This window comes from Acanthaster planci, unplaced genomic scaffold, assembly GCF_054643075.1.
Source record: "Acanthaster planci isolate LZ-2023a unplaced genomic scaffold, COTS_SCS Contig5, whole genome shotgun sequence".
Classification (NCBI taxonomy): Eukaryota; Metazoa; Echinodermata; class Asteroidea; order Valvatida; family Acanthasteridae; genus Acanthaster; species Acanthaster planci.
Genome location: NW_028257629.1, coordinates 409,954 through 422,993, shown reverse-complemented (window position 1 = coordinate 422,993; position 13,040 = coordinate 409,954). Strand labels below are relative to the sequence as shown.

General features: G+C 39.8%; 1 protein-coding gene and 1 long non-coding RNA gene across 4 annotated transcripts; one reads left to right on the top strand and one right to left on the bottom strand.

Moving 5' to 3' along the window:
- Positions 1 to 466: 466 nt before the first annotated feature.
- On the top strand, positions 467 to 12,238 carry LOC147795555 (phosphatidylinositol-3-phosphatase SAC1-like). Its single transcript, XM_087131643.1, has 17 exons — positions 467 to 538; positions 1,108 to 1,235; positions 1,570 to 1,719; positions 2,179 to 2,238; positions 2,523 to 2,556; positions 3,019 to 3,206; positions 3,567 to 3,653; positions 3,797 to 3,865; positions 4,152 to 4,231; positions 4,651 to 4,749; positions 5,246 to 5,384; positions 5,673 to 5,748; positions 5,970 to 6,042; positions 6,407 to 6,500; positions 6,961 to 7,062; positions 7,666 to 7,726; positions 9,879 to 12,238. The coding sequence occupies exons 1-17, from the start codon at positions 514 to 516 to the stop codon at positions 10,013 to 10,015; spliced, it is 1,602 nt and encodes a 533-aa protein (XP_086987769.1). The 5' UTR covers positions 467 to 513; the 3' UTR covers positions 10,016 to 12,238.
- Positions 1,693 to 13,032, bottom strand: LOC147795554 (uncharacterized). Of its 3 annotated transcripts, none has more exons than XR_015423765.1 (4): positions 12,880 to 13,032; positions 5,198 to 5,321; positions 3,764 to 5,049; positions 1,693 to 3,223 (listed from the first exon to the last, which is right to left on the bottom strand). It is a non-coding gene; the product is annotated as an uncharacterized LOC147795554 (long non-coding RNA). The 3 variants fall into 3 exon arrangements; XR_015423764.1 differs by having other exon boundaries at positions 4,995 to 5,049; XR_015423763.1 differs by having other exon boundaries at positions 3,764 to 5,321.
- Positions 13,033 to 13,040: the final 8 nt, after the last annotated feature.

Sequence of the window (13,040 nt, the reverse complement as noted above, 5' to 3'; positions counted from 1 at the left end):
GATTTTAGCCAACAAGTACATTAATATCATGAAAATTTTCTGGGTTCAGAAATTCATCCGGTATGTATTACAATTAAGATTTTAGATTGAAAAAAATCATCTTCACAGTTTACATTCTAACGTTGAATGTGTTTACCTCCTCTCAATCTCAAATTGAAATGTGGAAATTAAACAAAGATTTTCTAAACCAAGGAAAAGATCAAATTTCTTAGTACGTGTATTATTAAAAAGGAATAGGATAGTTGTGGTTAAGCTTGTGACTGGGTTGGTGTACCTTTGTCTTAGGAGCCACGTTCTCAGTTTTCTTGAAGACATGATATGTGAGCGACGTGTTTCGAATCTGTAGCCAGCGTAGCTACTTAGAATAGCTGCCCTTGTTCCAAGAATGAAGTGCATGTGTAAGGTTTGAGAGTGTGTAATATTGATCCTAATCTTGCTCTATCTTTTGTGTCTCTGACAGAATCTTCAGGCCAGATCCCGCCGTTTGCTTCCAGTCGACCAATATGTGGGGTGATGGGTACAATACGCCTCTTGGCAGGTCAGTAGGAAAAGAAAAAAATTATGTGGTGGGACATTCGAAGAACGGTTCTTTAATAAGGTGTAAATTTCATTTCCACTTACCTGGTAAGTCAAGTGTAACTTGCAGTTAGCCACGATGCCCATGACGTAGGTTTGTATCTTTTAAAATTTACTTTTGGTGTGAGCGGTCTACTGTCTTTGCAAGAAGACTACAGTTGCTGTGAACTTTGTTGCAGGGCAACCCCCCCCAAAAAGAATCAGAAACTCGGCACTGCTTCATTGTGGTGTCTTAATGAGGGTTTTACCTTGAAAATGACCCCCTGTGGCCTCTCAAGGTATATTGTGATATCCCAATGAGGATAGTGACTCCATATCTCTTACCCCTTGAGATAAATTGTGGTATCCCAATCGGGGTTGAACCCAGAAGATGACCTTCAGCCTTGACCCACTGATACACCTTGCACTTTCAAATAAAGGTATTTTCTCCAGGAAGATCTCCTATCTTGGACCTAGTGAAGCATTTTGAAATAAGTTCAGCTTTGTTCTCTCAACTAACACTCTATTTTATTACCTTCCCTTTTCTTGCAGGCCCCTACTTGGTGGTCATCACCAAGAAGTCAAAGGTTGGGGAAATCAATGGTCAAACCATCTGGAAGGTCGCAGGTCATGAAATTTTGCCTTACAAGAGGACAGTCATGCATCTGAATGAACAGCAGGTGTGGAATTTTGTCTTCAACTTTGTCAGTTTGTCTTTCGGCGTCATATTTATATATTTGTTATATTTGTGTTTCCTATTTTATTTATGAGCTAGATTTGATTCGGGGAAAATGGAAAATATTGAACAAAATGAGGATTGTAACTCATAAGACAGAGACGGCATGTGATGGAGACACCTTGCCTACCAATCACCCTTCCTTCTTCACAGTATTCTTGTCTTCAGGCCTGTTATGAAAAGGGACAAGTTTCAGTCAAGTGAAGTGTTAAAATGGAAATTTGGTGCTGTAAGAATTGTCAAGACTGTGTACATGTTCCATGTCTTTTATGATGTAGCAACAGGATAGCCGCACCTATGAGTCCATGGTTAACTACGTACTGGAGACCAACGATTGTTTCTTCTCAACGACCTATGACCTCACACATTCTCTCCAGAGACTTTACAACACCAGTCCTGAATTCCTGCAGATGCCTCTGTTTGAGAGGGTAAATACAGATTTTATTCCTCCTCTTTCTGAAATTTTTAAAAAGTGCTTTTCACAACTACAATAAAGAGTGGTTGTTACACCTTACATCGAGGAATGTCACAAATACCCATAGAAATTCCTTTCAGGGGAACTGATTGAAATCAGGCATTCTTAAGATGACTTTGTAGTGATGGTGTCCCAACAGTAACCAAAGTCAAATCTGTGGCAAGAATGTATAAAATAGACAGTCATCAGGTCAAATATAAATGGGAAAGAAATACCTATATTGTCGATTAAGGTGACAGGTAAAATCCTGGTTCATACTACTACCCGGTCCCAGACTACAAGTTACAGGTGGAATACGGCGCAGTGTTAACCTATATAATAAGCTGCTCAAGTGGACTGAGGGAATTTAGTCTGAGAGGAAGTTTAAGCTTCTCATTTTATTTCATTCAGTGTTGTCCCTTTCTTCTGACAGGCTGACCAACGTTTTGTCTGGAATGGTCATTTATTAAGAGAGCTGGCTTCTCAGCCTGAGGTGAGAGGCTTTTAATTCAAGATTCCAATTTGTCTCAAATGTCAAACCTTTGATGTGTTTTACTACACATGACGTATGTCCATAATCATTCATGGAATGCTCCTTTCCTTCTGTTTCCATGGTTGTATTCCAGTGAATGTCTTTCAATATTATCTTTTAAGCCTTTTTCTGATTTTCATATTTATGCCTAAATCTTTTGGTGAAGTTTTGGTTGTGAGTTTGATCCCCAAACTGGGAAAAGGTTCCTTTGCAAATATTGTATTGACTGTTTGTTTTTTTTACAGTTAAGCCGTTTTGCATTACCTGTCATGTGTGGATGTATCCTTTTTCGATTGGAGTAGCAGATTTAAGGAATAATAGTAAGAACAGCGTCAATCCTAACCTCTGCACTGTCCCTATTGAACCTTACTTCTTATGGAAGTATACCCTACAGTTTATTATCATAGCAGTTAACTCCATCTGCCTGACAGAAGGACTACATCCTGCAAACTACATGTATTTTTTTGCAGCTCAGGTCAGGATAAATTAATGACCTTTACGAGGAACATTAAATCTCTGATTTAAAGATGTAGTTCTTTTAAAGTTAATATCTGGGTTAACTAACACAGATTGGCTCAAGGGTGGAATACCACTAACGTACCTAACAGTAAAAGCTTCAGGTCAGAAATTGGAATGGATGTAAAGAACAAAATCTCTTCAGCTGTTCGTCTTTGTTTCCATATTTCTCTGTGATCATCTATAAATTGTGGGACATATTATCCTTGACTTCAATTGCAACAGTTGTTGCTATAAGAATAGGTATCTTGCATGGAAAGCGTTTCGACTACATTATCATCTCAAGAAGGAGTTGTTTCCGTGCCGGGACGAGATATTATATGAGAGGCTTGGACACACAAGGGCATGTTGCCAACTTTGTGGAGACGGAGCAGATTGTGCAATGTAATGGATGGAGGGGGTCATTCATTCAGGTAGGATCTCCACAAATCTTAAACAAAAAAAAAAAGAAAATTGATGAAAGAATTAACAAAATATGGAATGAAAGCAAGTTGTTAGGTAAGTTACTTCAGGTGTTTAGAAAACGACAAAATGAAAGGTTACTTGAGCAAGCTTGGTCAAGGAAGTAAATGCCGGTAGTGAAAAGATCATAGAAATATCAATCATTACGAGCAATGTCAGCGTCTTCCAGATATCTGAGGCCTGATGCATATACTTGCATCTTTTCTGGTTTATGTGGAAAAGTAAACTCTTTATTGCTGCAACTATGTGGAAACTGCCTTTCTGTGCTCGTACATCTTGCTTTATGTTATGCTCATCTTTCAATCTTTCAGACAAGAGGCTCCATACCACTCTACTGGTCCCAACGACCCAGCATCAAATACAAACCAAAGATTTTGATAAGTGAAGCACAAAACCATGTGAGTGTATCTTTCTGTCCCAATCAGATGTCTTAGTATGTATTTTTTCTTTTAAAGTTTGATTATTTCAATTTTTTTTACTTCATATTTGCATATATGAATTTACTAACCTTACATTATGAATATTTACTGGTTTTGGATAGATGGACGGCTTTATGAGACATCTAGACAGCCAGATGGTCAGTTATGGAGATCAGGTTCTGGTCAATCTAGTGAGTATTAGATCACCGATTGCAGGCTTGTTGCATGCAGGAGATTGCATCAAAAGGAACACCCTTTCCCAAAGGCCGAGTTCCTCTTTTGCTTGAACGTGGTGGCTTCTGTCCCTATTATAAGTTTTTCCTCACGAAGCAAAGTATTTAAAATTGATCCTCGGTATTAGGATAAGTGATAATTCTCCATTGTGTTGACTTGGCATTTTATTAGTTCACACGTATCTTGTCAGTACCATTGCAAAGTGACTGCTCTTACTTTAGTTTCTCTATTGTCCATTTGTAGATTGATCACAGAGGGATTGAGGACAGACTAGAGAAGTTTTTTGCAAAGGCTGTCATTGATTCACAGAACAAGAGTATTAGGTAGTAATTTATTAATTATTTATATTCCCGACAGTCACTGGATATGTATTTAAATCTCCACAAATCTAATTTATGGCTTAATTCTGCAATATTGCTGATATGCCGCAAAAATTCTGATTAAAAGGAATGCCCCCACTCCATTGTTTTGTATTTTTGTTCTACCAGTGTCATGCATAAGAAACTGAACTTGCCAAAATAGACACAGTATTATTTCTGTTTAGCTGCAGGTGTCTAAAAAGAAATCTGCAGCTTGATCTGTTTCCATTTAAAGGAGCTTGCTGTATGCTCTGCCAAAAGATATCCAAAGGATTCAGTTGGAAAACTCAAGATTATGTCTGATTGTTCAAATTCTATCCATTGGAAGACAGCAAGGAAAGGGGAAAGTGACTTTAACAGTAGCTTGGATTATACAATGGCAGGTATGAATCCTTCGACTTCCATCATGAATGCCGTAAGATGCGATGGGACCGCCTCTCCATCCTCATGGACAGACTAGCAGCTGATCAGGACAAGCATGGGTTAGCCAGTTGTTGAAATAACAAGTGGAGTTATTAAGGTCTTAACAGGTGTTGATCATGGGATTATTTTATGGAGATTTGCAAGGGTTAATCTTGATTCCCTCAGTTTAAAATCATACTGGAAGAGTTAGACCTGTTAGGTTATGTGTTGAATCTTGGAGAGGAAAATCAGAACAATCTAATTAGATTTTGAAGCTGACGTTGACTTGGACTTGAGATGCAGTAACTGCTGTTTGAGCACTCACCCAGCTAGTTCTATCGATTGAACGTGACCCAGACACTTGTATGTTTGATGAGAATCTATGGAGAAAACAGAGAAAAGATTATTTGTAGGGAATGCATTTACAAAATTAACAGGAAGCTGACTATTATCCATTTTTGTTGAAGACATGCACGTAGAGGAAGTAATTCGAAGTAGAATGCAGAGGGCCTCTTTGATTTTACTCACCAATTTGTCCTAATTTAACCCCAACCTCATCACTCCATCTGCGTGTAGGTGCTTCTTACTTAGTCCTTCCAATCAGCTTCTCAAACATCAGACTGGAGTCTTCCGAACCAACTGCATGGACTGTCTAGATCGTACCAACGTAGTGCAGAGTTTACTAGCAAGGAGAACACTCCAAGAACAATTACAGGTAAGACAGAGAGCCCCCCCGCTACTTGATTATTAAAGGTGGATATGAAGCAGGGGTACTATTTTGCATTACAAAGTTTTCCTTGAAGTGTAATCAGGAAAAATGCTCAAAGATTTTAAAGCGGAGTTCCTCTGCCTATAGCAACACAAAAACTAAACATAAAGATGCCCAAGCACTCTAAAAACTGATCCATTTGATGAGTAATGTCGATTACTGGCTCAAGAATCATAAAAACTTGATTTATTTAGTAGTGACGTCAAAGAAATCTGATTTTCATGTTTCATACAGATGTTTGGTGTTCTAAATGAGGGTGAGAGCTTGGATAATCATCTTACGACAGCATTTGAAAGCACCTTCAAAAACAGTAAGTTCAGAGAGTAAGTTTGGACCGAGTCCGAAGTTTGAGCTCTTGGCTCATACTCCATGCTTGGATGTATCAAGCTTGGCTCTGTGGAGGTCCCTTGTTCATGTTGTCCTAAGGAATCTGCAGTTTTTCTCATGTGTTTTGTCCACGTTGAATTGGCTAGGTCTTCACAGTAATTTGTATAGTGTTACTAAAATTGGACTTTTTGACTTTTTTTTCAGCCTGGGCAGACAATGCTGATTTCTGCTCCAGGCAGTATGCGGGTACTGGAGCGCTTAAAACAGACTTCACTAGGTATGTTTATCATCATGCCTCACAACCAACCCAAGCACAAGTTACTTGGGCATTTTGTATTGAAGTACAAGAGAGACAACCTGTCACCAAAAGGGGAAGCCATTGGAGCCTGTGTACCCCATGTTTGTGATTGGGGTTCCTTGATTGACAGGTTGACACTTGATTGGAGAAGGATTATTTTCTTGTTGATACATGTTTTGTGATGTCTCCAAAGAGGATGTATTAACCCTAACACTCCTCAATCCTTCACCTGTTGGAGGACTGAGGACTGTTAGGGTTAAAGATAGACTTGTGCCGTCATTATCTGCCAGTACATGAATAATGTTCTAGATCTCCTGAACATCCTCTGGTTACGTCATTGCAGAACTGGTAAGCGCACACATTTAGGAATGTTAAAGGACTTGTACAACTCTATGCTACGGTACTACATGAACAACTTTGTGGATGGATACAGACAGGCAAGTGTAACAATTCATTTCAAGAAGTAAACTAGATAGGTTTGCAGTAGCACCATGGATATATCTTATTTGAGTATGTGGGGTTCTGAAAAGAACCGGTGGTACTCAACGTTTCGGACAGTATGCTCTGTTTACTTGTCCCCTTCCACCATGAAAAGCTTCAAATCTCATCATTTCAAGACCTTTAACTCAAAAGAAGGTCAGTGCACATCATTATTACATGGATGTATGGAAGATCACCTGTTGGTGTTACTCTGTTAACGAAGATCACTTGTTTGTGTTACTCTATTAACATTTCTGGATGACATGAAGAGATGAATTTGTTGACATGCTAGGTATGTCACTGTTGGTTCTTCATGTCAGGAATCAAGGTGCATTTCAATTATATCCTGACATGAGGAACACAGAACAAGGGAATTGGCATCATTGCTAGAAGTACACTGTAGTTTTTGTTCTACAGGATTCCATTGACCTCTTCCTTGGCAACTACATTGTGGAGGAGACAGAAGGCATTGCGTCACCATCTCCACTAAGATCCAAGGGAGATGCCCGGTTTATGCTGGTTAGTTGCTGCTTCTTTTGCTCCCAGGACCCTAGAGAAGGGCCCTGCTTGCTCAGTTGTAATAACCACAAGTTTTAAGGGCTTTCATCCGAAATTTGGCTAGAATTGAATAAAAACAGTTAAAGTTTCATGGTCGTATGGAATTATGGGAAATAATGCAGTGTGCCCTTCCTATATCCAGATCATGGAAGATGTCTGGCACATAGATGTGGGCAAAATAGAAAGAATTGATTGTCTAAACAGAGTCTAGACTCTGAGGTTTGTATTTTGCTGCACATGAGAACTAGACCTAGATACCATACGTTGGCTGTATGAGGTACAGTCAGAGTGTATTTTATCTCTACTTTTAACTGAGGTTTTAGATCCATTTCTGATAGTGTTATCATCAAGACTCAAACCCAACACAAGACATCTAGTTAGAATTCAAGTCTTGTGTCTGGTCTTGTGTCTGGTCTTGTGTCTAGTCTTGTGACTGGGCTTGTGTCCGTTATTGTGACTGGGCTTGTGTCTGTTATTGTGTCTGCTCTTGTGACTGGTCTTGTGATGATCTCAACAACACTGATTCTGAACGCCAGTCTCCTGTTTGTCTTGTTTGCTCTTTAGCTTCCTGTCATTTGCATCGTGGCTTTCTCCATGCTCATCATTAGCATTCTCATTCCAGCTGGTAAGTATTCCCATGCCAGCTGGTAAGGATTCCCATGCCAGCTGGTAAGTATTCTCATGCCAGCTGGTAAGTATTCTCATGCCAGCTGGTAGATATTCTCATGCCAGCTGGTAAGTATTCTCATGCCAGCTGGTAAGTATTCTCATGCCAGCTGGTAAGTATTCCCATTCCAGCTGGTGAGTATTCTCATGCCAGCTGGTAAGTATTCTCATGCCAGCTGGTGAGTATTCTCATGCCAGCTGGTAAGTATTCTCATGCCAGCTGGTAAGTATTCTCATGCCAGCTGGTAAGTATTCCCATGCCAGCTGGTAAGTATTCTCATGCCAGCTGGTAAGTATTCTCATGCCAGCTGGTAAGTATTCCCATGCCAGCTGGTAAGTATTCCCATGCCAGCTGGTAAGTATTCTCATTCCAGCTGGTGAGTATTCTCATGCCAGCTGGTAAGTATTCTCATGCCAGCTGGTAAGTATTCCCATGCCAGCTGGTAAGTATTCTCATGCCAGCTGGTAAGTATTCCCATTCCAGCTGGTGAGTATTCTCATGCCAGCTGGTAAGGATTCCCATTCCAGCTGGTGAGTATTCTCATGCCAGCTGGTAAGGATTCCCATTCCAGCTGGTGAGTATTCTCATGCCAGCTGGTAAGTATTCCCATTCCAGCTGGTGAGTATTCTCATGCCAGCTGGTAAGTATTCCCATTCCAGCTGGTGAGTATTCTCATGCCAGCTGGTAAGGATTCTCATGCCAGCTGGTAAGTATTCTCATGCCAGCTGGTAAGGATTCCCATTCCAGCTGGTGAGTATTCTCATGCCAGCTGGTAAGGATTCCCATTCCAGCTGGTAAGTATTCTCATGCCAGCTGGTAAGTATTCCCATTCCAGCTGGTGAGTATTCTCATGCCAGCTGGTAAGGATTCCCATTCCAGCTGGTAAGTATTCTCATGCCAGCTGGTAAGGATTCCCATTCCAGCTGGTGAGTATTCCCATGCCAGCTGGTAAGTATTCCCATTCCAGCTGGTAAGGATTCTCATGCCAGCTGGTAAGGATTCTCATGCCAGCTGGTAAGGATTCTCATGCCAGCTGGTAAGTATTCTCATGCCAGCTGGTAAGGATTCCCATTCCAGCTGGTGAGTATTCTCATGCCAGCTGGTAAGGATTCCCATTCCAGCTGGTAAGTATTCTCATGCCAGCTGGTAAGTATTCCCATTCCAGCTGGTAAGTATTCCCATTCCAGCTGGTAAGTATTCCCATTCCAGCTGGTAAGTATTCCCATTCCAGCTGGTAAGTATTCTCATGCCAGCTGGTAAGTATTCCCATTCCAGCTGGTGAGTATTCTCATGCCAGCTGGTAAGGATTCCCATTCCAGCTGGTAAGTATTCTCATGCCAGCTGGTAAGTATTCCCATTCCAGCTGGTAAGTATTCTCATTCCAGCTGGTAAGTATTCTCATTCCAGCTGGTAAGTATTCTCATGCCAGCTGGTAAGTATTCCCATTCCAGCTGGTAAGTATTCCCATTCCAGCTGGTAAGTATTCCCATTCCAGCTGGTAAGTATTCCCATTCCAGCTGGTAAGTATTCTCATGCCAGCTGGTAAGTATTCCCATGCCAGCTGGTAAGTATTCTCATGCCAGCTGGTAAGTATTCTCATGCCAGCTGGCAAGTATTCTCATGCCAGCTGGTAAGTATTCTCATGCCAGCTGGTAAGTATTCTCATGCCAGCTGGTAAGTATTCTCATGCCAGCTGGTAAGTATTCTCATGCCAGCTGGTAAGGATTCCCATTCCAGCTGGTGAGTATTCCCATGCCAGCTGGTAAGTATTCTCATGCCAGCTGGTAAGTATTCTCATGCCAGCTGGTAAGTATTCTCATGCCAGCTGGCAAGTATTCTCATGCCAGCTGGTAAGTATTCTCATGCCAGCTGGTAAGGATTCTCATGCCAGCTGGTGAGTATTCTCATGCCAGCTGGTAAGGATTCTCATGCCAGCAATGTAAGCAAAATGCAGTCACTGAGAAGTAAGGGCACTTAATTGCTACTCTTCTTGTGCTTGAATGCTCAAATGCATTTGTAAGAATGCAAAGCGCCCTCAACAGCTCATGCACAGAGGCAATAGAAAAGTACAATACCCTGACCAGTCTCCTTCTTTATCTTGCCTTTTCAGCTGACATCTATCTACAGCTAGCCTACGTCTTCTTCTGGATGGCTGCCACAGCTGTGTGTCTTGGCCTTATCTACTTTTATGGATTGGAGTTTGTGAATCAACCCAAGTTGGCACAAGCCAAGGCCAAACTAGACTAATCTGCATCTCTACCATAACCAGAGTAAGACAGTCTAATACTTGATATCTAATTGGATCTGGTCAAGAAAAGGTTAGTGTTAGCCCAAAACCAGCTTAAACTTAACTAGGTTTATTAATACCACTTTATCATAATTACTAGTTAGAGAACTCCAGTACCAATTGTTTTGCAATTGTATGCAGCTGCTGGTATCCAAATCACTCTTTGGAAAAGGTGCAAAAGGTTCCCCCCCCCATATTTATACCCCAGAATGTTTTAATGAGTCAATGTCATGGTAAGATGTAATCTACACTTCTTAAAAAGAGGAGGGGGGGCTGTATATAAACAGCCAAGGACCTTGTACACTTTTATAAAACTGAAATTCAGGGGTAGAACAAAAATAGGAGATTGTAGGCTGTGGGCAACTGAATGAACCCATACCAATAACTCCAAAAAGCGAAGGCTGAAATTATTTTGCGATCAGGTTTGATATATATGTAAGGTTTGCCAACATTTTACAATTCAGCTTGAAGAAGATAATTGGCGTAAGATTTCAGGTGCATTGGTAATGACATGCATTCCCTGTACTCAAAACTGCTACAATTTGTATACAATAGTAATATAAAAACTATTTTAAACACATTGAAGTGTAGAAACTTTCAATTTATGTATGCCAACATAACTCCTTTTAAGAGACAAGATGTGTGATGGATGTGTATAGGCATTTCAAACCAAAGTCAGGTATAGTAACTTTGAATTCTATGAAAACGTTTCTGGATCACAGGAATGTGAGTGTTAATGTAAGTTACAGTGGAAATGCTGGTACATTCTCTGTAACTTTGACAAATCACAACATTGCATGCCTTTGTTGTCCCTGTTGTTAACCACTATTTTACAAATTTTTTTCACTGATAACCCATTCAACTATTCAGCTTTTAAGTCTCCTTTATTTCACCTGAGCACATGTCGCCTTTCCACATTGAAATGAAATCCAAGACAAGATTTATGGCACGGATATGTCTGTCATGATGTTATTCAGCCTTTGATATACCAATGTCAAAGCCTATCTAGATCTGTGGTGTTAAATTCCTAGAATATTTGAGTACATGGGTTAGTCTGAATGACCATTGTGCTGAACTGTTTTATCCATTGTGCTTTGGAATTGCGAGGGTCAAACGTTTTCCGATTTTTGTGGTTCAGGAGAAGCAGTATGTCTCATTTAATAAAATTAACTCAATTTACTCTTGGACGGTTGTTTTTGGAAAACGGATTATTTGAATCATGATCTTAATACTGATGAGTTAAAATCTTGCCAAAGTCAGCAGAACTGAGATAGCTGAATATGTGATTTGGATCTTCATTTATTTGATAGATTCTGTAATAGAATTCGTTTCATTCTTGAGCAGTTTCCAGTAATTTCATGTATGAGATGTTAATGGTAAAGGTTGCATAACCTGTGACACTGACAACATGGCACCTAGTGAGCTTTCGTAGTTTTCGTGATGACTCTTCTGGGGTTATGATCTTTCTTCTGGGGTTATGATCTTTCTTCTGGGGTTATGATCTTTCTTCACATATTTTTGTTGCAGAAAGTGTCAGATAATGGGAGGATATTAAACTTAAAAATATAGGACTGCAGGGGATTTTTTTATTTTTGTAATCAGACACTGTTTTCTAAAGGTAATAATTACACCTTTGAAAAATAGCATCTGAACACAAAACAAAAAAATCACATTCATTTTCTTAATGATTATTTTCTTTGTAATAATAATTTGGATGCTCATGTTATAGCATATTTAAATCACAATAGATACATGTACTGTCTGCATATGGCAGTTATACATCTAGAAACATGTCTCAGAGCATGTGGTTAACATGTGGATTCAGTGTTTCTGGTATATAGTCTTTGCCACACAATTTGCACTAAAATGATGGAATAAATAACTTATTATTTTTGGTTGTAATACTTCCTGACCGGGTTGAGAGGTGATGTTGACTGAACTCTGTCAGTTGGTTTTTAAAATCTCCACGAGATGTGTACTACACATGAACGCCGCATTAAATTTGTATTTAAAACCATTGTCCCAAAATTAAAATATTATATCGTGAAAAGCTAGTATGTAATTGTGTAGAAACACAGAAGCAGTAACGGCCACTGGAAACTTTTCATGGGAGTTTAAATCGTGTGATGTTAATAATTTTTTGAAATAAAAATCTGTCCTAAATGACAAATAGCAGTGTAAAATGTTTGCTGTCATGTTTTATTTATTTGTGGTTGGTTGAATTAGTGCTACTGTAATTTTTGGGTTTGGGTCAAACCCTATCTAAGACAATGTGGATTGGGTTCCTAGCCCTTTTCTGATTCTATACCATTTCTTTTGGATATCACTCGGGGGTTCCTTGATAAAACAAACGTGCTCTCAATAATTTGTAACACATTCACAGAGTACTTCATTTGAGCTGAGCTAACTTGACAATTTCATGGACCATTCATAAGGTGTTAAAAAATCTTTAGCAGCTTACAACGGCTTAAAACGCTATTACAGGTAATGCTAATTGAACATAGCCAACTTCACAAAGAAGCAAATGAGTCCTTTTAGGCAAAAGCTGTTGCCATCCAAGTGCAAACTTTCTGCAAACGTCAGCCGAAAATGGATCTCCGTGTTGTAAACAAAAGAGAAGGGTATACCACAATCACGCCAATCCCTGTACATCCTTTCAAACAGTTCTTTCCACGAGTCCTTTTTACGGAAAACGCGTCAGTTTACTCGAGCAGATTTTCCGATAGTTTTCGAACGAAGTGAATGCGTCGCTTTCGCATCTACACAAGCCCCAAAAGATCCTTCCGTCATAAAAAGTTCTTACAAAATCGCAGAATTTAATCACCCCTTTCCTATTTCGATTTGTGGCGTCTGCATCATGGCGGTCTTTATGTACAAGGTTACATTTTCAGCACTGATCTCTATAATACAATTTTATTATAGAGATCAGTGATTTTCAGTTTCTTCGCTGTGCGTACCATGGAGGGCGCCCAAGATACGGGGATT